This window comes from Hylobates moloch, unplaced genomic scaffold (assembly GCF_009828535.3).
Source record: "Hylobates moloch isolate HMO894 unplaced genomic scaffold, HMol_V3 SCAFFOLD_16, whole genome shotgun sequence".
In the NCBI taxonomy this organism is placed as follows: domain Eukaryota; kingdom Metazoa; phylum Chordata; class Mammalia; order Primates; family Hylobatidae; genus Hylobates; species Hylobates moloch.
This window is the reverse complement of record NW_026652291.1, coordinates 3,733,714-3,757,697: the sequence shown is the minus strand read 5'-3', so window position 1 is coordinate 3,757,697 and position 23,984 is coordinate 3,733,714. Positions and strand designations below refer to the sequence as shown.

The 23,984-nt window shown below is 44.3% G+C and overlaps 1 protein-coding gene across 12 annotated transcripts in view; it reads left to right on the top strand.

Annotated features, from left to right (window-relative positions):
• The window catches only part of PPP2R5C (protein phosphatase 2 regulatory subunit B'gamma), a 172,357-nt gene that overhangs the window by 77,916 nt on the left and 70,457 nt on the right, over positions 1–23,984 (top strand). For all 12 annotated transcript variants that reach the window (XM_058429899.1, XM_058429900.1, XM_032134819.2 and 9 more), the window contains one exon: positions 23,241–23,440. In XM_058429899.1, the coding sequence (XP_058285882.1) occupies positions 23,372–23,440 (69 nt within the window). In that variant the 5' untranslated portion in view covers positions 23,241–23,371. The remainder of the gene's footprint in view (positions 1–23,240; positions 23,441–23,984) is intronic.

Here is a 23,984-nt window from a genome sequence, read left to right as displayed (position 1 = left end):
TTGTAGAGACAGGGTTTCACCATGTTGGCCAGGCTGGTCTCAAAACTCCTGACATCAGGTGATCCACCTGCCTCAGCCTCCCAAAGTGCTGGGATTACAAGCGTCAGCCACCACACCCGGCCTGAATCAGAGTTTTAACATTGTCTCTTCCTCTGGGTGGCAAACATGATCCATTCAAGACAGATTATATCCCATGTGAAGAGTCACCCTGAGAATTTGAGCAGGGTGTGCTGTGTGGTTACTTGGACTCCAGACCCTTGTCGGCAGAACTGGTGGGACCTTGACCTGGTCCAGTTCTCCTGTCTGTGCATGCAGGCCATGGAGGTGCTGAGGTTGCAGCAGTGATGGCAGCACTGAGGTTCAGCTTCTGGGGGACCCTCTTCAAGCCAAACAAAAAGTCTTCTCAAAAAATGGAACTAAAGATGGTCCCTTGATGTGGTGTCTCAGTACAGCTGCTGAGGTATCTCACAAGGCCACCAGTTAATCTAAGGAGGCATTTTCCTCTTGTGATCAGGCGGCTGTTCCAGCAGAAATGGCTCAAGGAGAAATTCTCCTCCCAGACTCAGCGTCTGGTGGGTGAAACTTCACTGGTGCATTGCCAGCCCTGGCCTCCAAATCTCTTTAAATTATGAGGTCATAGAATGCATGCTTAAAGCCCCAGGCCTGTCAAGTTGCTTGGGGACATTCATACTGAAGATTTATTAAGATATTAATTTGGTTATCAGGAGTCTGGATGGGGATGAGAGGAGGGGATCTTTATTACATGCTGGGAAAATCAGAAATCAACTCTCTAATTGATTACCACTACTCTTTCCTCTCCCAAGATGACTTTGCCAAAAAGCTGTGAGAAAAAGTCCTCAAATCTCAGAGATTGACTTGGTACTTGATTATACCCTGCTCGCTGGTGGGCCTGTGGCTACAGAGCCTCAGAGGAAGGTTAGAAGGTCTGGCCAGACTTCTGCTTTGCTCCACCTACTTGGCAGGGCCAAGCCTACTTGCCAGTGGCTTGGAGAAGTGTTTTGTTTTGTTTTGTTTACTTTTTAGGAGTGTATTCAAAGCACGTTCACAGTAAGGAAAAAAAAAATGCAGCCTGTGCCTTTAGGGACTGGGAGGCTCTGATTCCAGCACAGCTGACTGTCCAGCAACCCCAGAATTGGTAGGCTGGACACTGGGCTGCTCCTCATGGTGGTGGGAGCATGGTCTGCTCAGCTGGGGCCATCTAAGGAAGCAAAGATGTGATGCTGTCCTGTGGCTGGGGGAGCAGGATGAATTGGGGTAAGGGAAGCCCAGGGCGGGATGTTGGCACAGAGCTGGGAGGTGCATTACACCGAGGAACTGACGTGGCCTAAACTCCACAGTGACTTCCACTTGGGAACACAGTTTACAGTCAGCTGAGTGCTCAAGAGAACTCAGTAGAGGGGAATGTTGATGATTCAGGTATTTGGTTGGTGATCATGTTACCAAGTCAGACTTGCAGTTAAGGTTGTGTCCCAGTCGTTTGTTCAGAGGGCTCCTTCCCACTTGTCGTCTGTAATACCGGCTGATGGAAAACCTAGCCCATGTAAAATTTGTATTAGGAACCATTGATTTCAATTCACGGGCTTTTTCCATTGAGGAATTTAAAGGTCTTAGAAGTAATATTCTCCTTAAGGCATCTGAGGTCTCCCAGGGGACAGACACAGTCTTCATCTTGACCAGGAACAGTGAGACCACTCTTCTCCCCGTAAGGGACCAGTAGCATGTGTGGGACCACCCCACCTGCACAGCTGTCCCCTCACGGGGTGCCTCTTGCCCTTGCAGATCACCAGGTGCTCTGAGCTGCCCTGCCTGGGCTTAGCCATCAGCACTGTCCCGTCTGAGCTGTCACCTTAACCTCTCTGTAGACCTCTGTCCTTGTCTATCTAATGGGGATGATAGTAGCCCCTCTGTGTGTTCTTACTAGGATTAGTAGGCTGAGAAAAGTTACAGTAATATATTACCAGCATGTAGAAAATACCCAATAATGATGAACTATTAGTATTCCGTAAAAGAATTAAAAGTGAAAATAGTAGGAAACACTAGTAAGATAAAATACAATGGGAAATTAAATTTTTTTAATTACTTAAGGAAATTCCTCAATCCACAAACAACAATAAATAAGAAACTTAGATTTCCTAGCAGCTGAAAGGTTTTTTGCAGTCGAGGCTATGAAGCCGGGCAGGGTTTCAGCTGAGCTAAGGTTGGAAGTCCCTGACCTTCAGCTGTGGCCGCCTACAGAGCAGCAGGGAGAGCAAACCCATGGAGAACCCCGCGGCCCCCAAAGCGTGGACGGAGCTGCCAGCCTTCTCCCCTGCCCTTCTTCCTCTACTCCTGACCTGCCAGCCTTAGCCTAAAATCAGAGCTACTAGAATCACACACACCGTTGTAGCTGGTTTTGTATTGTCAATGAGTCATTCTGTTATTTTGGAAACTTACGTCTCATGCCAGGATCTGCAGATAGTTCTTTTTCAAAATACTGTTTAGACAAAATAAATTTCTTTAAATATAATATCTCTACTTTAAATGCCTGGGGTGTTGCATGCATTTTTCTAGGCTAGCAAAGCTTAAAGATTATTTCTATAATTTCAGTTACATTTACCTTTATATATGCATTACTCTAAGTAACAAATTAAACAAACATCGATCTTCTAACTTTGGCTTTAAATCCTAAGAAGAGATAGGTAATATATAAAAGAGTATTAAAAAGAAATAGAGAATAAAGGTATATGTCGGGCAGATGCAGAAGAAAAGCGAGGGTCATGACATTAATGCTGGGCAGAGCTAAATTGTGAAGACAAAACAATAATCAATGAAACAGGGTTACTCCTCATGCTAAAGCAAACAGTCCATAGGATGATATAACTACCATGAATTTGGCCTAAATAATTGAACATTGAAACATATAAAGCAAGAACTGTAGGGAATTAAAGACAAAATCAGTGAGTGCAGTGCTGGTGGGAGACACGCCTGGACTTCTTGGCCCTTCACAGGTCATGTGGTAGGCGTAAGTTGTTATTACTGTGAGCCAGTAGAGACTTTCAGGTTCGTTGGCTGGAAAACAAATGCTCATGGTATAAGTTTTTTTTGTTTGTTTGTTTGTTTTTTTTTTTTGAGACGGAGTTTCACTCTTGTTGCCCAGGCTGGAGTGCAGTGGCGCGATCTCGGCTCACCGCAGCCTCTGCCCCCTGGGTTCAAGCGATTCTCCTGCCTCAGCCTCCCAAGTAGCTGGGATTACAGTCATGCACCACCATGCCCGGCTCATTTTGTATTTTTTTAGTAGAGACAGAGTTTCTCCATGTCGGTCAGGCTAGTCCCGAACTCCCAACCTCAGGTGATCCGTCCACCTCTGCCTCCCAAAGTGCTGGGATTATAGGCGTGAGCCACCGCACCTGGCTGTCATGGTATAAGTTTTTAAACTTAATATATACTAGTTTACAGAGGAAACTGATGTGATTTCCAAAAATTTGAAATAATTAGAAACCTTATTCTCACATTATAATGCAATAAAAATAGAAATAAACACACAGGCGGAAACCAGGCATCCCTGGGAGTCCCTTGGGGCAGAGAAGAGCTTCGTCGCTCAAGCAAAACTTCCATGGAGGCGAGAACCGTAGGCTGGAAGCTTTATCTCCAACCTCTAGAACACTAGCACTAAGTAGATTCTGAACAAATCTCGTTAAATGAATAAGAGCTGATAATCCTAATAAATATGTTGAAAGCACTATTCTAAGCATGTACATTTATTATGTCACTCACTCCTCACAGTCCCTGTTCGAAGGAGGTGCTATCCTCATCCCCATTTCACAGATGGGGGAATGGGAAGGGTAGGCTTAGTCACTTGCCCCAGAATTGACAGCTGGCAAGTGGGAGACTGAGATTCGGGCTGGGCTGTCGGACTTGGCTGTGTTCTCATGTGTGGAACCACCATTGCCTCCAAATTAGTGAAAAAATGAGATAAGGTAATGGCTTACAGAGTTAATGTGTAAAGATTGTTATTAAATAAGAATGAAAAGAAATGATTTAAACGCTAAAGAGGTAGAAAAGAACCAAAGTAAGTTGAAGAATTACTGTGTTCTTTAAAGACAAAAGCAGAAATGAATCAACAAAGAAAAAGAAAGAATGAAACCAAAGAGCAGGTTTTGGAAGGGGGCAGACAGCAACAAAGCAGGGAGAGTAAAGACAAGTAGACCTGGAGCTGGTGTGATGGAAAAAGGAGAGAAATCATAGCATGCAAGAAGTAGTCATCATCGAAGGAAGGTAAATGCAAGCGTCTCGTCAATCTGAAGATGGCATTTGGTAAAATTCACTTTCCATTCCTGATTTGTAGTTTGTTTGCTTATTTGTTAACTTTTTGAAATAATTTCAAAAGCATGGAAAAGTTGCAAGAATGATATAAAGAATTTAATCAAAATTTCACCCATTTGTCAATATTTTGCCACATTTGCTGCACATTTCTCTCATATGCTCTATATGTTGTAACGAGCAGGTGGTCTTACCAGCCCCTCCTTTACCTTCAGGGCCCTGGCCTCACCTCTTGTCCCTCTCACCCCAGGAGGCTGTGAAAAGCAAAGCGCTGTGCCTCCCAGGCACGTGATCTTCTCAGAAAGGAGGAGCCCCAGGGAAGGAGGAGGCAGCCCCTGGCACACAGCCTATCCCTTGAGGGTTGTGTTGTCCTTTCTTCTTGGTTGTATAAATCTTCACTATTTTGGCTGGGCACAGTGGCTCACGCCTGTAATCCCAGCACTCTGGGAGGCCAAGGCAGGCGGATCGCTTGAGGTCAGAAGTTTGAGACCAGCCTGGCCAACATGGTGAAACCCTATCTCTACTAAAAATACAAAAATTAGCTGGGCATGGTGGCAGGTGCCTGTAATCCCAGCTACTCGGGAGGCTGAGGCAGGAGAATCGCTTGAACCTGGGAGGCAGAGGTTGCAGTGAGCCGAGATTGCACCACTGAACTCCAGCCTGGGTGACAGAGCAAGACTCTGTCTCAAATTAGAAAAGAAAAAAAAAAAAAAAAGGCCGGGCACGGTGTCTCATGCCTGTAATCCCAGCACTTTGGGAGGCTGTGGCAGGTGGATCATCTGAGGTCAGAAGTTCGAGACCAGCCTGGGCAACATGGTGAAACCCCATCTCTGCTAAAAATACAAAATTAGCCGGGCGTGGTGGCGCATGCCTGTAATCTCAGCTACTCAGGAGGCTGAGGCAGGAGAATCACTTGAACCCGGGAGGCGGATGTTGCAGTAAGCCAAGATCGCACCACTGCACTCCAGCCTAGGCAACGGAGCAACACTCTGTCTCAAAAAAAAAAAAAAAAAAAAAAAACACTCATTTCCAGAGTCAAGTTATATGATCACAGGTGGCACAGGGCCTGTGAGAACAGCCTGCGAGGACTTCCTGCCAGTCCTCTTCTTACCCATCTGTGCCCCTACTCCACGGGCACCTGTGGACACCCTGACCTGAGCCGGTGAGGCTTCACCAGTGCACGCCTGGCTGCTTCCCTGCCTGCCCTCCAGCCCCGTGATCCCATGTCCTGGAAAGTGTAAACTCTTTACAAAATTCCCTGTCTTTTTAGTGAGGTTTTAGAAGAGGGTAGACTCAGATAAATGTATTCCATCCTACATCTGTAATCATAAAGTGAAGCATTATTTGTGATGCGATGTTTTTAAAGAACACCATGAGAAGCCTGACTTATTGAATCATAGCACATGTGTCAAGTGAAATTTCAAACAGTTGACAATGGCATTACCTATTTGTTGGTGTGTGAGACATCGTGGACACGGGGGTGTGGATAGAGAACAGGAGCCCATGAAGCCTGGCTGTCAGTGGTGCACTGGTCCGCACACACCCAGAGACGCCAGCAGTGTTCTCTCTGGGTTGGCCTTTCCTGTGTTGTTTGGATTTTTTTTTTTTTTCTATTTTACAGTGAGCATGTTATCATTTTTCTGAAAAGAAAATTCTTCAAAAATAAGTTATACATGTTTACATATCACATTAGCCATTGAATACTAAGTTGTTTTATGTAAAGACCAGTGGTCACTATACACAGCGAAATATTTCATTTATAGGTTTTTATATGGTCCTTCTTGTAGTGCCCACCTTGTACCTTATTTTCCTGGATTAAAAAACATACAAATCACATTATTCTCTTCTCTATTCCTGTTTAGAGACCCTGTTGTATTTTCATTTTTTCCCCTTTCTGGGATTTGCTGCTGGCACTCAAGTTCCTGAAAGAAGCATTCTCTCATTGTCTCAGAAGAGTCAGAAAGAACCTCATTTTTCAGGTGTAGAAACTGAAGCCCAAAAAGGCCAAGCCACTGGTCGCAGCTAGTTAATAGCAGCGTCTCTTGCCTTTTTCGTCTGCTTGCTGCTTTCTGGTTTTTATCTTCTTACCCATGTGAGCTTCCAGCACCACCTGCTCCCCCCACCAAAAAAAAAAAACTCCACTCCACCAGTCTTTTATAACCTATCAAACTTTAAGGATATTTTTCCATTCAAATCTAGTTATGCCACAGATTGATAATACTTAGATGTTTGTGAACTCACCGAACAGATTGGCTCCCCCGTGACCTAGTGGGTACATCTGTAATAATTGGATTTGGGGTTCATTCAGCCTCTTTCAACCAACATTTAAGTAGTTCCTATTGCACTGCCCTGTTACAAGATCAAGAACAGCAAAGCACTATTGCTGTGCTGTTTATCAGGGCATATGCATAATTGTGTTATGCAGAACCAGACGTTGTCAAATTGAGATTCCGCCTTTCATTTGGTACAAATTTAGTTGCTGAGCGCAGTGCATTAGAGGCCTGCTTGCACATGCCTGGAGAGGATGAAAATGTTGCTTCCGTTAGTTGCTTCCGTTACCATCAGGAGAGTAACAAGATTGAGTTATAGATGCTGGTAAGTCACTTGATAACATCATTAACAAAAAACAAAAACAACATTTATTGAGGACACGCTATATTTCAGGGATTTTTCTAAGCACTGTACATCCCTTAATTCACATCAACCCCAGTAAAGACAATTATTCCCATTTTCCAGTTGAGAAAACTGAGGCCCAAAGAGATCATTTTCTGCCCAGGGTCACTAAGGTAGTCAGAGGTGGAGTTGGGATTCCAACTGGGCTTCCTGCCTGAGTTCTTAACACCTTTGTTTTACTGCTGCTTCCTGTCTTCGAGGCTTTACAGATATTCGCTAAATGAAGGATTCAAAGTTAGAAATGAAGGAGGCAACTGTGCCTAGTAATGGCCTCAAAGTGCCTTGCCCCTTGAGTGTTAAGTTTTTAGTTTAGCTATAAAACTTGGACCATACACCGGGCGCGGTGGCTCACGCCTGTAATCCCAGCACTTCAGGAGGCCGAGGCGGGCGGATTACGAGGTCAGGAGATCGAGACCATCCTGGCTAACACAGTGAAACCCAAAAAAAAAAATTACCGGGCGAGGTGGCAGGCCTGTATCCCACTACTCGGAGGCTGAGGCAGGAAAAGGTGAAAGTGAGCCGAGATCGCGCCACTGCACTATAGCCTGGGCGACAGTGAGACTCTGTCTCAAAAAAAAAAAAAAAACTTTGACCATAAGGAGCAAGTTTTAGGAAGTACTGTGTACAGAAAAGTAGACTCTAGAGGACGGCCTGTGGAGGTTTCCCCAAATGCCACCACCTCTCAGATCACCCAACTGAGCTTCCGCATTGAAAGACATGGGGCCGGCTCGTTCCGTGTCCAGACAGACACTTTCACTCTGTGCCTCCAGAGGCCAGGCTCCCTGCTGAGCGGTCAGTCCCCACCTGAGGAGGTGGGGCGAGGAAAGGGGGTTGTCCACGGTCACTGCGGTGTTCTTTTTGAAATGAAACCTTCCAGTCGCAGACAGAAAAGCCGTAGAGAGTAAGGCAGAGGATCGGCTATGCTTCTGGGAGGCAAGGGAGGGAAGCACCTGTCAAAGGGGACCCTTCGAGGCCAGCTGGGGCAGTGGGGCCAGGTCAGGGAGCAGGGCTCCAGGGCCAGGTGGACAGCCAGGAGGCTGGAGTCGTGCAGTCCCTCACAGGCCGCCCAGGCTTAGTCTGGAAGGTGTGGAGCGCCTCCTTCAGAGACCACTGAGCTCTCAGCTCCCCATCGAGCTTCTTGGCACCTGATTTCTAGTGCCACCTTTTGTGGCTCCTGTGGAGAGTCCAGCTCGCGGAGGCCCCTCAGAGCCCTCGTTATACCTGCAGGTTCCCCCCACCAAACCCTGCTGTGTCAAGAAAACAGAAATTCAGTGACAGCGCAGACGTATGGGTAGAAAAGGGTGCACTGTCTTTCAACACTTACCCGAACACTAGAATGTTCCTCATTTCCATGAATAATAAAAATATCAAATCTTTAGGTGTCATATTCTTCTCCAGTGGAAAAATGAACCTTTTAGCTGGTAAACCTCTTGAATAACCGGCCAGCCGTATTACAGTCGTGTTACTTAGGGAGTGTGATACGACGGGCCCTTTGAGAAAGCAGTCGAAAGCCAAGGTTTCCAGGTGCAGACTGCCCCCTCGAGTCCCCACTGAAACAGGAGGAGAGGGCAGGAGCGCCCGTGGGCTCTCAGTGGCTTCTTTGCTTGCTGGTTTGCTTTCCTGGCTGGTGAGCGGCCACTGGAGCATCCTGAGGAAAGGGGAGTGAGGAGCAAGCTGGGGTTCGGCCCTGACTGGCGTGCTCTGCATGCACTCATCAGGGTCCCCACCCAGGTGTGCTGGTAACAGGCATGACGGTACTGTACTGGGGAGCTGTGTGTCACCAACAGTCACCACCGGAGGGGCACTTGCTTATCTTCTATCCCAGAATCATCCTCCAGGTCATGCATCTGTGTCCAGCCCTCCCTAGGTGTGGTCAGTCCCCTGAGAGCAGCGTGGCTGTGGTGCCTGCTCACACCTGGCACGGGTAGACCAGCCTTAGCTCGGGAGGGCGTGGATGGGAGTGATGTGTCTTTTTTTTTTTTTTACTTTATTAAAATACTGAGTTTTATTTCGCATGTATTTTTTTTATCTCCCCACCATTTCCCTGTCTGATCACCGCTACTACTATGTCCTATCATAACATTCCATACATACTTAAAACCAAGCAGAGAGTGGAGTTCCATCTTTAATAACTAAACAGGCATTTTGGGCTGGGTGCAGTGGCTCACACCTGTAATCCCAGCACTTTGGTAGGCCAGAGGGGAAAGATTGATTGAGCCTGGGCATTCAAGACCAACCTGGGCAACATAGCAAGACTCTGTCTTCCACAAAAAAATAAAAAGATTAGCCAGGAGTGGTGGCATGTGCCTGTGGTTCTAACTGCTTGGGAGGCTGGGGTGAGAGGATCACTTGAGCCCAGGAAGTTGAGGCTACAGTGAGCTGTGATCACACCACTGCACTCCCACCTGGGTGACAGAGCAAGACCCTATCTAAAACAAATTGGCATTTTGGACAACATATTCTTGACAATGGACCTGGACAGCATTTATCAAACATAGTAGGGAAAGTTCTCATTCTGCATTATAAAAAGGACTGCCAGATATCAACTGTTAGAGATATGAAACGAGATGGAAGATTTGTAACTGTTTATTTTCTTAAAGAGACTTCCTGCCCTGCCAGAGATCTTCAGTAGTCCCCTTGTCAGTCGTCCAGAAGCCATTCACATAATTGATTATCTTGGCTTCCACTTTGAAAAGAGAACCACCTTTTGCTATACTTGGCTGCATTTTTGCTTTAATATCTTCTGCAGTTCTTCTGGTGTTTTAGGAGTATTTTCCTATTTTTTGAAGGATTCTCGACCTTTTCTTGACGTTGGTGACTCGGAGTCTTTTCCATTCTGGTTTGATTTTTGTGCATGATTGGGTAGAGTGTCTCGTATAGATTTCTTCACTGGAGATTTGTCCTCAGTTTGCTTCTCATCTTCATCATCATCATCTTCAGCAGCAGCAAACTTTACTTTTTTCTGCGGAACCTTGCTACCACCTCCAGGGGAAGATCGCTTTCCAGATATTCTGAAGAGTTTCACATCCTCCTGTCTCTCTGACTCTGCATCGTCCTCCCCAGCTACTAAGTGCCATCCATTGATACACATGGGCCTTGAACCACACGTCACCCACAAGGCCACAGGTGGTGGTATTTCATAGCCCAAGGGAAGCCCTTGGCTGTACAGATGTTTTCAAAGCCATCAGCATTACCTTAATCCAACTACCTTCATCATTCATTGCCTCTGCCTCAACAACGCACAATTCATCCTTTGCCCCTGTGACAGTTCTTAAAGACGGCTGGTGCTCATTTTCATCATCATCCATCTTAAAGTGATCTTTTTTTTTTTTTTTTTGAGTTGATGGCCAGGTGAGGTGGAGGCTGGAACGCAAAGTAGGTTAATACCAATACCAGGTAACTAATTCAAATCTTAGAGAGTGGAGCGGTGGGTATGTGACAAGTTCAAGGAGGCTGGCAGCTTGCGGGAGGGGCCGGAGCGGTCTGGCACTAGTTTCTCTCTGTCTCACCTCCCCAGAGATTAGACACACACGTGCACACAGTCCTGATATCGTGGTTTCTGGCACATGACATGGTACCTGTGTTGCTCTGTGGCCCTGATCCCCAGGCTGCCTCTGCAAGGCTGGAGCTCCGGGAGCAGCCCAGGGCCCGGTACGTCCCAGCACACAGGCCGCACGCTCATTGGGTTGTGTCTTTCACCGACCCTCCCTGCCGCCATCCCCCGGCTGGACATCATTTGAAGGAAGAGCCCAGCTTCAGCAAGAGTTCGTGTCTAGAAGGAAGCACTTGAACCTCCTCTGTCTGAGACATGGAGAAAGGAAGTAGAGAGCATAAAAAGGGACTGAAAAAAATGTGTGTGTATTTTCAGTGTATCTTTTTCACACCTCTACACTGCTTTGTCTGCTGGTAAACATATTGAAGGTTCTGGAATCAATTTCAAGATGGAATTGAAAAGATCTTATTACATCTTCTTGTCAAATGTTAAGAGCTGTTACTTTTCCTGAGACGGTACCTGCCTTTGTTCTTTGGATAAATGAGCTACTGCATTGTTGGAGCTTCTGGTCACCAGGTGCAGTAATATTATTAACATTCAGTGTTTCACCAGTCGTGCTAGTGAAAGTGGAAGATGAAGTGATACGGGCTGCACGAAGGGTGTTGAGCATTTAGTAATCAGTGCCCTGAGTGTCTGTTCTCCACAAGGCTTTCTAGAACTAGAGTCCTAAGTGGGAAATATGGCCTGTATCCGGAAATAATGCTGTGCTGGATTTATATCTTTATCCCTAGGAGTTTGTTTGACCTGTCTCAACCTTTCCGTGTTTTTTTTTTTTTAAAAAAAAAAAATGGAATCTTCCAATTCAGCTAACACCGTTGAATTCCTCTTGTTGCCTGCAGCCGGAGTGAAGGTTCTTTCTGAATGTGCATGTGTGTCCACAGGAGATTTTACAGTTGACGAGCCTGAGGCTGAGAATAGTTTCATGACTTTACCATGTTCTGATTTGGCGGAGTCTGAACCGGGAGTCAGTTTGTTCTTCCATGTGACTCCCTTTACTGAAAAATTCACTGAAGAGCTTTTCCGAGGAAAGCAGCCTCTCCTGGCCTTTGCCCATTTCAGCCTGACCTCTCTCCATCCGGGCGCCTCTCCACTGCACTCCACCCCACCCTTCCCCACCCATTCCCTGGTAGAAGCTGCCAGTCTTCATGAGTGGAAAGCATGAATGAACTAAAATTTGGCTTCAACCACTGCCTTTTGAAATGAAAAATATCTCCCTTCTTAAATTATACTGTTAATTAATGAGAAAAGGATGATGGGGTTGGTGGTAGAAAGTTGTGGGGAAAGTGAATATTACCCCTTTCTTCATATGCAGATAAAACCAGGCTCGTGAATCAGAAAAACCCAAAGGGTTTAAGGTAGGAGCAGCTCAGGTTTGTGAGGGAACCCCAGCTTGGTCCTGGGGTTAGCAGATCTTCCTCTCCAGGAAAGATAATGTAACTTTGGTAAATGTGTACAACAAAGCTGGATAAACCACAGCACTGGGACGTTCATGGTGGATTGTGAGCCACGGGTTGTCTCTATCCAAACATGTAAACAAGAGGGTCAGTGTAGAAACTGCAGACCAGCTCCACGTTACCAAATTTATACCCAAATGAGATGTACCTGGCGGTACTGTTCGTTTTGCCTGAAATCCACCCACACGGAGTGGAAAGATGGTTTCAGCATCCCTGGTGACAGGAAGGGCTGTGCACCACCTCTCCGGTTTTCTCATGGAGCCCCACCAAACAGACCTAGCTACGGGCAGCCACACGCTGGAACCAGGAACACTTAGAGTGGGCACGTTGAAGCCAGCTTGCTTCAACTCCTTCACATTGGGTGGTACAGACAGACCTGGAGGGAGGCGGGGACATTGGCTACATTTGAATGAAATAATATCATTTAGAAACCTGAGTAGAGGCACATGTGTGTAGGGAAGCTAAGATACCATGTCTCATCACACCTAAGGCACTGTTCATTGTAGTCCAAACCATTTTTAAAGAATTACCAAAAAAGAAAAAGTGAAAGTGAAAGATGCAGCTTGATTTTAGAGACATTAATATGGAAAATGTATATATTAGAATGGATAAAATAAGACATTTGCACTTTGAAATTAAGATTTATTGTAAATTTCAGAAGTCATCAACCGAGTTACAAACAGTGCCAGAAGATTAACCCAATTTTGAAGTTATGTAGGTGCTAAGGGTCAGGGTAGAAGTTAGTCTCGACATTTTGTAGATAAATAGAAGTATTTCATTCTTATGTTTATCGAGCTTTCAAGTCGTAGAAGCTTGGATTTATAGAGTAAGAGATGCTTGTTATCAAAAATGAGGGCTGGCAGGCCTGTACCCGGGAAGGCAGAGCTTGCGTGTCGGGTTTGCCTAGGAGAGGGCTGAGGGCTGGATTCATGGGCTGTAGCTAAGGCCCTTCTCTTCTGAAGGAGAACTGCCTACCTCTGGCTTCTTGGTTTCAGTTCACCCGTGTCTCTCCTGAACAGAGATCAAGTTGGGTCGCTCATCTGCTTAAAAATCCTCTGATTCAAATCTCTCTTCCCACAGTACTTTTTAGATTTTTCTGTCAAAGCACCTCTGACTGCAGAGATTCCACAGAAGAGAAATGCCTACTAAGAGCAGTTGCTTTGAAGACCTGAGTTTTATCTTAAAAGTTTATGTAGATGTCACATTCTACTCTGATACAGGTGGTGTTATTTTGATATAAATATATTTCAAATTACGGTACCTCTCAGTTAAATTACCTGAATTTGTTTTCCTCAGATGGATCTGTTCATTCAGCAAACATTTGTGGTCCCACTATGTGCTGGCCAGTTTTAGATGCTGAGGATAAAAATGGTAAAAAGACAAAGTTCCTCCTCTGGGAAAATTTATAATTAAGTATCCAGTATGATTAACGTAGGGTATGTAAAATATAATCAATTGTCCCCATTGTTAAGATACTGTCTTTTGAGGAAAATTGATTTTCCAGGAGAATGCAGCGTCATCTCTCCTGTAACGTCAGGCCCCTGTGATTGACGAGTGAGTGCCTCAAGACAGTCTCCCCATTTAGTGCGGCCTTCAGTGCCTTCCCAGCAACTGCAGCCTCTCCTCAGCTATGGTTCCTGTTCTCCCTGAGCCTTCATCCACATGTCTCCCAGCAGAATTCATCACCTCCCATATTCTGGTAGTTTTCTTTTAGGTTAGATACTGTGTTTTAATGTGTCTATCATCAGTGCCTAGCACAGTGCCTGGCGTGTATGTATGGGATGCGTTTGCAAAATACTTCCTAGTGATGCAGGCTGTGTCCTCATGGTTGGGGCTGCTCTGAGACTGTAATCCTGTTTTTTTTTTTTTTTTTTTTTTTTTTTTGAGATGGAGTCTTGCTCTGTCGCCAGGCTGGAGTGTGGTGGCGTGATCTCGGCTCACTGCAACCTCTGCCTCCTGGGTTCAAGCGATTCTCCTGCCTCAGCCTCCCGAGTAGCTGGGACTACAGGCACGTGCCACCACACCCAGTTAATTTTTGTATTTTTAGTAGAGACGGGGTTTCACCATGTTGGCCAGGATGGTCTCAATCTCTTGACTTCGTGATCTGCCCTCCTCAGCCTCCGAAAGTGCTGGGATTACAGGCATGAGCCACTGCGCCCGGCCTTGAGACTTTAGTTCTTATATGCCAATTGCTCCCCACCCATGCTTTAGATCTGATAAGCACGTCATACCACAGTTTTTATTTTATCCATTTGCAAGTATAGTTACTGATCTTTCTTTTAAGAGAGAATCTTTATATAAATAGAAAAAAATTAGAGATCACCTAGATCCTTATCTTAATTGGGAAAGTTTTTCAATCAAAAAATTCGAAGCTTAAATTCTTCAACATGACACACTATGTAGAAGAATGTTAGAAACTGTGTTGGGGGGCCGGGCGTGGTGGCTCACACCTGTAATCCCAGCACTTTGGGAGGCCAAGGCAGGTGGATCACAAGGTCAGGGGTTCAATACCAGCCTGGCCAATATGGTGAAACCCCATCTCTACTAAAAATACGAAAATTAGCTAGGCGTGGTGGCGGGCATCTATGGTCCCAGCTACTCAGGAGGCTGAGGCAGGAGAATCGCTTGAACCCAGGAGGCGGAGGTTGCAGTGAGCCGAGAGCTGAGTTCACGCCACTGCACTCCAGCCTGGGCAACAGAGCGAGACTCTGTCTCAAAAAAAAAAAAAAAAAAGAAACTGTTGGGATTTCCTGAGTGCGAGTGTGTCTTCTGGTCTCAGGTAGATCCAGGTGAGTTTAGAGGTCGTCGGTGTTGATGCATCTAAAACCATGCAGGAAGCGGCTGACAGTCGTGCCCCCGAGTGCACCCCTGGAGCAGCCCAGGGACACCCCGATTGGCAACAGCGGGAGTTGGGAGAAGAGAGGGAGTCCAGAGGGTGGGTGTGTGGAAGGAGACTCACGTCTCACTAGGTTCTTTCCATTTTCATTTTTTAGCCATATGCATGTATCTTTAGCCTTTGTTATTTGAAATGTAACCCACATACAGAAGCATATGAAACAAATGTGTAGTGAATAATTATAAAGCAAATACCCACATAACCACCATTCAGGCTCGGCACCCTAAAAGCCCCCTGTTAAGTCTTTTATAGTTTTAGGGATTCCTGTTTCTTCCTATAAATGAAATTACACTGAATAAATCCTCCTTATCTGCCCCTTTGATGCAACAGTATTTTGTAAGGCGTATCCATATTGTGTATAGCTGTATTTCATTCATCTCTATTGCTTTGGAATGTTATATAGACTGCATTTGCATTTACCTAATCCACCACTAATGGGCATTTGGTTGTTTCCAGTCTGAGCTGTTAGGACGGTGTGCTGTGGACATTCCTTTACCTCGGTTGTGATGCACATGTATGTGAGTGTCGTGAGGTGGTATGCCAGGAGTGCTGTCCTAGCTGTCAGCCACGTGTATCCTCAACACCACTGATAACGCACTGTCCCACCCATGGGTGGTGTTCGGGCTCCAGCCACAAAGCAGCTCCTTGAGGCATTATTTGGTGTTGGCCGTAGTGGTTTTTTGTTTTTTTTTTTTTGCTTTACATTCATTATATTTAAATGACTGCTACTTTTACACTACCACACTGACTGTATGCTAAGTATTTTCAATTTCAAATACATAGTGAGAAACGTTTCCCAGTGGGAATGCATTTCCACAGTTTTATGTCAATTATACATAATTTTATTTATTCCTGGATATGATATACTTTGTTTCATTTTTATAAGTAATTGTTATATACCCAGGACCAGTTATATATTCTTCTTAAGTAACAGGAAATGAGTTTATTCACAACTTGATTAATGGCCGTAGTGGTTTTAATTTGCATTTCTCTGGTGGTTATTAATGAGAGTGATGATCCCTTCATACATGGTGAGCCATTTGGATATATTTTGTGAAGAACGTGGTTAAGACTTTTACCTGTTTTTCTATTTGTACTCTGAAGTTTTCTCACTGAGTTATTGGACATGTTTATATATTCTGGATATGAGTCTGTTGGTTATATGTATTCAAATAGTTCTATCCTGTGACTTGCCTTTTCATCCTTGTGGGTGTCTTGATGAAGAAAAATGTTTAATTTCAATATAGATCAACCAGTCTTTTAACGATTACTGGCTTTGTGTCTAAGGAAGTCCTTCTCTACTTCTTTCCCTATGTAAGACATTCTTCTATATTATTTTTTAAAAGCATTAGAGTTTTGCCTTTCAAATTTAAGTCTATAACCCACCAGGAGTTTGTTTTTTTAATATAGATGTATATAATTTGATGCAGTTCCTTCCTTTCTTTCTTTGTTCTTTTTTCTTTCTTTTTTGTCCCTGTGTACCTGGTTGTCCCAACACAACGTGTTAAAAGGACGACTTTTCCTCACTCCTCTGCAACCCACTGCTGTCACAAGTCAGGTGTCGATTTATGCATGAGCCTGTGTGACAGCACAGAGTCTGGCTGTTTTCATTCATGAAGCTTTACAGGAAGTCTTGATTTCTGGAACAGCAAGTCCTCCAGCTTTGTTCTTCTCGGGGGTGTCTTGGTTAGTCTTAACCCCTTGCATTTCCACATACGTTTTAGAATCCATGTATTCAGTTCCACAGAAGTGTGTGTTGGGATATGGATTGGGATAGCATTGAATCCACAGGTCAGTTTCTTACTCAGGTAACTGTTATCCACGGGCTGCTTGAGCAAGCATCAAATCAATGGTAAAAGCTCCACTCTGAGTCGGGGATGGGTGCAAGGGGCCGTTCTCACTGCTCCTCTCAGCGTTGCTCGGAGGTCCCGGTCAGCGCAGTAGATAAGAAAGAGAAGAACGGTGTGGGGACTTGCAGATGAAAGGAAAACCAGAGGGATTTACCTAGATAGCTACATATGAAAGTGATACTCAAAAGCCATTTTTTCTGTATTGCAACAGCAGTTAGAAAAATGTTTTTAAAGATACCATTGACGATCACATCAAAACATAGCAAATACCTAAGAATAAAATCTAAAATGTAATGTTTCGCACATTTTTAGAAGAAAATTAGAAGACTATATTGGGAGACATTTAAAGAGAACTTGAGTAATTGGCGAAATAGTCCTTGTTCGTGGATTAGAAGACTCAATCCTGCCATATTCTGAAGTTCTCCCCAGATCTGTATGGGAAATATAAAGGGCCATGAGCAGCGAAAACGTGAGGAGGGACCAGGCCAGGAATCAACCAGACATCAAGTCTTCTAGGGCTCTAGAAACTCAGACTCCAGGTGGTGCAGGTTGCGGCAGTGGCCAAGAAGAGAGAGAGCCCTGCCTGCACAGACACGGCTCTCGGACAGAGGAGACACCAGAAGTCATGGAGAAATGTTCATTTCAAAAAATGGCATGTAAATATTATCTTTAAAAACAAAATAGTACTGCTGAGCCTTTGCTTACTTGGCAGGGGAAAATCATCCTCTGCTAAGTTTCCTCATCTGGGACATAGAGGGGAGTGGAATTTAGTACATATTAAATTTGCCCCAAGTTGTTAGTTCAACTTTGTTCCTACTCGTTTTGTACTAAGAATAAATATATTTGAAAGACAAGATGGCAGCATCGCTGAAGGTTGGTTCCTGCCTTTCCGAGAGCTTGAGCGCTTCTTTCTGTTTTGCGTGAGATCTCGTCTGTGGGCTCGCCACTTGCATAGATCTCCCCAGGACCCTGGGAGCACCCTGCATGGAAGAATGCGTGTGGGGCTGGTGTGGTGGCTCACGCCTGTCATCCCAACATTTTTGGGAGGCCGAGGCAGGAGGATCGCTTGAGCCCAGGAGTTCAGGACTAGCCTTGGCCAACATAGTGAGATTGTGTCTCTATAAACAATTTAAAAACTAGCTGGGTGTGGTGGTGCATGCCTGTAGTCCCAGCTACTCAAAGGGCTGGGGCAGGAGGATGGCTTGAGCCTGGAAGGTCGAGGTTGCAGTGAGCCAGGACTATACCACTGTACTCCAGCCTGGGCAACATAGTGAGACCCTGTCTCTAGTTAAAAAAATAAAAACATGCATGGAAGCTGAGGGTGGTGCTTGACCTGATCACGCTGTGGTCTCTGCGTTTGAAACTTGACTGCTTCAGCTGCTTAATGAATATTACGTGAGTGACCAGGCAGTACTTCCCACCCTTGTGAGCCTGCACCTTCTGGGGTATCTTTTGAGTTGTCGCTGTCAAGGCTGGTAGTTTTTGCAGCTGTGTCTCCTTGCTCCATCGGGGTAATGCTTATTTGGAAGGCCCCAACATCTGTGCAGCAGAAAGTCCTGGTTCTGCTCTTTCTGCAGCTGCCATGCTGAAAGTTGGTCCTTTATGGTGTCTTGGAGCATTTCTTTTGACCACCAAGACTTGTCATGTAAATGTGGGCTTGGCTTCTTTTTTTCAATCAGTTTCCTATCCACAAACAGTTTACACGATGCCTCTTGGTGCATAGTGACAATTTAGTAATTCAGCTTTACTTCCTCATATTCTGTGATTTGGTGGCTAAGCATGTATGTCACAGCTCTCACTCCCTTCTGTAATTGAGGTACATGTTGCTAGCAACATCAGTGAAGTTGGCTGTGGTATTCGCCATTTAGAACTCATTTACAAAAGTCTTCACTGCCCAGTAGTGGTCTCCAAACTCTTCTGTCGACCCTTGTCTGGCAGCAAAAACAACCTCCAGCACACACCTCCACTGCGTGTAAATTTGTATATTGAATATTAGTATGTCGTAATTTCTTGTTCTTTGTAGAAGAAGAAAGTATAAATAGACACTGTGCTGTTTTCTTCCTGCGTCCCAATCTTGAGTAACCCCCAGGCTCACCCTGCACTCTAGATATCAGTGACCAATGAACTGCATTCAATTCCTGTACCTCCCTGACTGCTGGGACCAGGAGCATGTATAAAGCTAGACAGGAGTGCTCCCAGCCTACTTTAAAGGAGATCTTTGTTAAGCATCTCTATCACTGATTAATAACAGGCTTCCCTTTAGTAAATACATTTTTTAAAGAATAGCACTTTTTTTTTTTTTTTGAGACAGAGTCTTGCTCTGTCACGCAGGTGGGAATACAGTGGTATGATCTCAGCTCACTGCAACCTCTGCCTCCCGGGTTCAAGCTGTTCTCCTGCCTCAGCCTCCCAAGTAGCTGGGATTACAGGCACCTGCCACCACACCCAGCTAATTATTTTTTATTTTTAGTAGAGATGGGGTTTCACCATGTTGGCTAGGCTAGTCTCGAACTCCTGATCTCAGATGATCCACCCACCTCGGCCTCCCAAAGTGCTGGGATTACAGGCATGAGCCACTGCACCCGGCCAGAATAGCACATTCTTATCTCCACCTTCTTTCTGTCGTTTTGGATGCCCTGGGTCTTTTCTCCTGTCCCCCTACAGGTTTTGCATGAGTATGTCAATGTATATTGTTCTTGGGTATGATTGAGGATTTATCTTGAAATATTTGGAAATTGTGTCAAATTCACAGTAACATATTAATTAAAATAATGGGAAAAGCTAAAATGATATATACAAGTATAAGGCATTTGTAATAGCACTTTACTGTTAAAAATCAGAATGCATAAAGGTATAAAGCATATTCTTCCACCACCTCCACCCATTTTTGTTTCCCAGTGGTACAGTCCTGTTAACGCAGCAGAAAATAAGATTTTTTAAATATGTTGATGAAGAAGTTGTTAAATTAACTTGCATTCAAAAAAAATATGGAAATATTTGATAGGGCCCAAGGATGCAGTTTTTTACTTTTGTACCCAATTCATTGTTACAGGTTTTTTTAAAAACAGCGAAATTCTGTAAAAAGAAAATAGTCAAATGAGATTTTTTAAATGAAAAAAAGAGCTCCTGAGATTATAATCACAAGAGTATCTGCTTATGGTCTATAAGCAAAAATAGTATAGAAACACCCTGTCTGGAAGCCTAGGATAATTGAAATTCACTTGCCTTTTAGAACAGTTTGGATAGAAATTTTATTGAAAACAGTGTTACTCAGCTCTTCCTTCTTAATTGTAATAAATTTGCTTTTGTGTTTGGATGACAACTTAGTCTTCCTTCTGAGTATCAGTTACTGTGCAGTGTTTATAAAGCGAATGATGCTTTTAGGGCATTTGGAGGCATATAAGAGTTATTTAACTCCACTGTGAATGATCCCAACATCCTTTTGAGTTTCAATTCCCTGAAAAGGGTACATTTGGCCCTCGTGTCTGTATCTGCCACTTCATAGCACCGTGGACTTAGGCAAGCTGGGTTGGCTCTCGTACCTGTGTCCTCGCCTCCAGATGGGGGTAACAGCACTGGCTTGAACTGCTGTTAGGAGGATTTGGCGAGGACATGTTCTTAAAGAACTTAACTGGCCACTCCTCAGGAGCCAAGCTGTGCATAGCGTGGCTCTTAGGGAGAACGGTGGACTCTCAGTTCTCTGTAGTGCCAAGAATGTGAGAATGCCAAACAGCTCCAAATACACAGGCTGCGACAACACACATGAGCTCATTTAAGGCAGTCCTGGTAAATTAGGGTGCAAACAAAGGTGTAGAATTGATGAGAATTGAAGGCAAGCAAAGAGGTAATTCCAAAAATGAACCTTTTTCATCGAAAAAGACTGGATATCTGAATGTGAAGAGTCCTGAACACTGTAATGACAGTTACTCGTTTCAAATAGTTGCACAGACACTGAGTTCTCAGAGTATTTAGGAATAAAATTTTTGTTCTCATGGTGTTTTAGGATCCTACAGGCAGTACACCCCACTCACTCCCATGGCCTTGCGTGTGTGCTTCTGATCTCTGAATGCAGTGTAGGAGACAGGGAAACCGTAGCTTCCTACAGAACGGATCTGCTCTGACAGCAGAGTCTGTGTGCCTGTTATTTGCAAGGCTCAATGTTGGGCATTTGGGCATATAGAGAACTAGAAGACATAGTCACATGGCACCTACCCTCAAAAAGCATCTAGTTGGAAGTAAGAGATACTAAGCAGATAGCTAACTGTTTAAAGCACTAACAAGTGCCAGATGACTTGCTCAGAGTCATACATCTTACCTGGGCAGTAAGGAAAGGCCTTGTAGAAGTAACCTCAACAGGAAGTGGACAGTAGGGGCAGGGAAGGGCAAGAGGAGTGTGGAAATGCTCGGCGCCAGAGGAAGCGCAGGAGCTGCAGGAAAGCAGGAAAACGCCGCCGCCCCCAGGATACTCCCTGGAGCGAGGCTGGCATGGGGCAGTGGGTCTCAGGGCCCCAGTGCTCCTAAAATACTCTGCAGGACCCGAAAGAGCACAGAGCACTCTTTATGTGAATTTAGCTATTGCTACTGACATATTTGAAATTAAACTGGAGAAATTTTTAAACATGTATTTATTAATTTATTAAAATATAATAAACCTATTACATGTTAACAGAAATAACACATTTTTAATGATCTAGCCACGTTGGCCAGGCACAGTGGCTCACACCTGTAATCCCAGCACTTTGGGAGGCCAAGGCAAGTGGATCACTTGAGGCCAGGAGTTCGAGACCAGCCTGGCCAACATGGTGAAACCCCCGTCTCTACTCAAAATATGAAAATTAGCTGGGTGTGGTGGCGCACGTCTGTAGTCCCAATTACTGGGGAGGCTGAGGCACAAGAATCATTTGAACCCGGGAGGCAGAGGTTGCAGTGAGCCAAGATCACACCAGTGCATTCCAGCCTGGGCAACAGAGTGAGACTCTGTCTCAAAAAGAAAGAAAGAAAATACCCGTGTTTTCCAAAACAAAAACTAATTTAGTGGTAAGAGTGGCGTAGTTTTATATTTTTGCAAATCTCTGCAATGTCTGGCTTACTACGAGACATTAAGACAAGGATTCCCCTGTCCGCTTCTGCATTCGGTCTGTTGCCATATGTTGCTTTGGTGGAAGTTTGGGAAAATGTGGTTGGGAAGGGAGGAGTATTTTAGTAGCCATTTCAGATAGTTGTGGACATTTGCTTTGATATTACACCAAAACTTAGCATGGGTAGTTTCTTAAAGGAATCTGTAATGTGGAATCTGAAACCATATCAGTGAAAGCTGTCTGTAAATTTTATTTCATTAAATCAAGTGGTCTACTTTGTACTTTGAATGGCTCTTTTGCCCTTGAATGGTGTTAACACTATTTATTCATCATTTGGAAAATACTTGTTCACCGAGTTATGCAAATCTCCTAAAACATTTTGCAAATCTTTGACACATTTCAGTGTGTATGTCAGTCAGTCCCGTTTATTAGTATCACCACTGATCTCTTCAGCCCAGGGAAGCTGTCACGGATAGAAGTTTTCCAGACTTCCCAGAATACTGGACAGTCATTCAGAGCTTGGTTTGAATTTAGTTTCATCCACTTGCCAGCCCTGCAGTGATTTTCTAAACCTCTTTCTTTATCTCTGTTGTGCTATTATAAAGATTAAATGGCAAGAAAGTGTCAATATATGTAAAGTTTTTAGGATGATATCTGGCCCAGGTAAGCACTCACTAAGTAATAGTTATCGTTATTGCTGTTTCTAAATTGCCATCGTCATTAACGTCAGTCATCATGTGTGATAAGCCTTGGCTGTAGACCAGGATGAGGGAAATGCAGTGTGCTTGGTGGGGCTCTAAGGTGCGAACTCTTTGAATGTTTGAAGTTAACAGTCGGTTTGGACTGTTACATCTTTGGACTGATGCCAGTTGCTCTGCTTGTCATCTGGCAAGCGTGGACAACCACCTGCTCTTCCCATGTTGTAAGCTGAGGGCCTATAGACAGACATAAGGAGGCACCCTTCCCCCTCTGGTCTTTTTTACCCTGCCTGAACCTAAATTCTGCAGATATCACCTGGTGTAAATGTGTCCATGCTCTTTCCCCAGACGTGGACCTTACTGGTTGCCTCTCATTCCACTGCCCAACACAGTGCCTGTGATCACTGCTGCTCAGATAGTATTTGTTGAATGAACACATGTAGATGGAGTTTATTTCGAACAGTGCTCTCAACATCGTTTGAAAGAGTTAAAAAGCATAAAAACTTCATCGTACCAAACATATAATATGACCAGCGACTAGCTGGGTTTTTTCTTTTTATTTTCTTTAAGGAATATTTAACCTTTGTTTACCCCACCCCATCTCCGTTTTTCTTGAATCTGTATTCAAAATAAAAATAGAAGAAAGCTTAAATGTGTTTCACAATAACTTTGGGTTAAGCACTTTTGTGATCAATATACTTTGCTTTCTGCTTTTCAGATGTTCCTCCTGCTGATCAAGAGAAGCTTTTTATCCAGAAGTTACGTCAGTGTTGCGTCCTCTTTGACTTTGTTTCTGATCCACTAAGTGACCTAAAGTGGAAGGAGGTAAAACGAGCTGCTTTAAGTGAAATGGTAGAATATATCACCCATAATCGGAATGTGATCACAGAGCCTATTTACCCAGAAGTAGTCCATATGGTAAGTGATTACAGTTTAACCAGTGTGTCCCAGTTCTGATTTATAAACAGGATAGGCCAAGACCTCTGAGCCTAACACAGTGCTACCCAGGAGAAGAATCCTCCTCTTCCAGAATTTGTAGTTGTACTCGAAGAATGAAGATTTTCTTTGTATCCTGGATTATAATGATAATAACAGTAAGGGAAGTCAGTTGCCTTCTAGGGACCAGTCTAAGTGCTTTGCATTTATTAACTCATTTAATCCTCACAACTACCCTATGGGGTAGAAATGTTAGAATCTGTATTTCTGTTATTTTATCATCTTTAAATTTTTTTAAAACATATTTAACATTAATATACTAGTGCCTTTTTATAGTTCAGAAGTAAACATTTTGTCCATCCATGTGCAGGAAAATTCTAATGGTGGGATGGAGTTGAAATATTGACAGAACCAAGCTGGTGTCAGAATAGTTCATGCTGATAGGCTGAGAAGGCCGCCACCTGTCAGTGCTGGGATCAGGACAGCCCATGCTGATTGGCTGAGAAGGCCGCCACCTGTCAGTGCT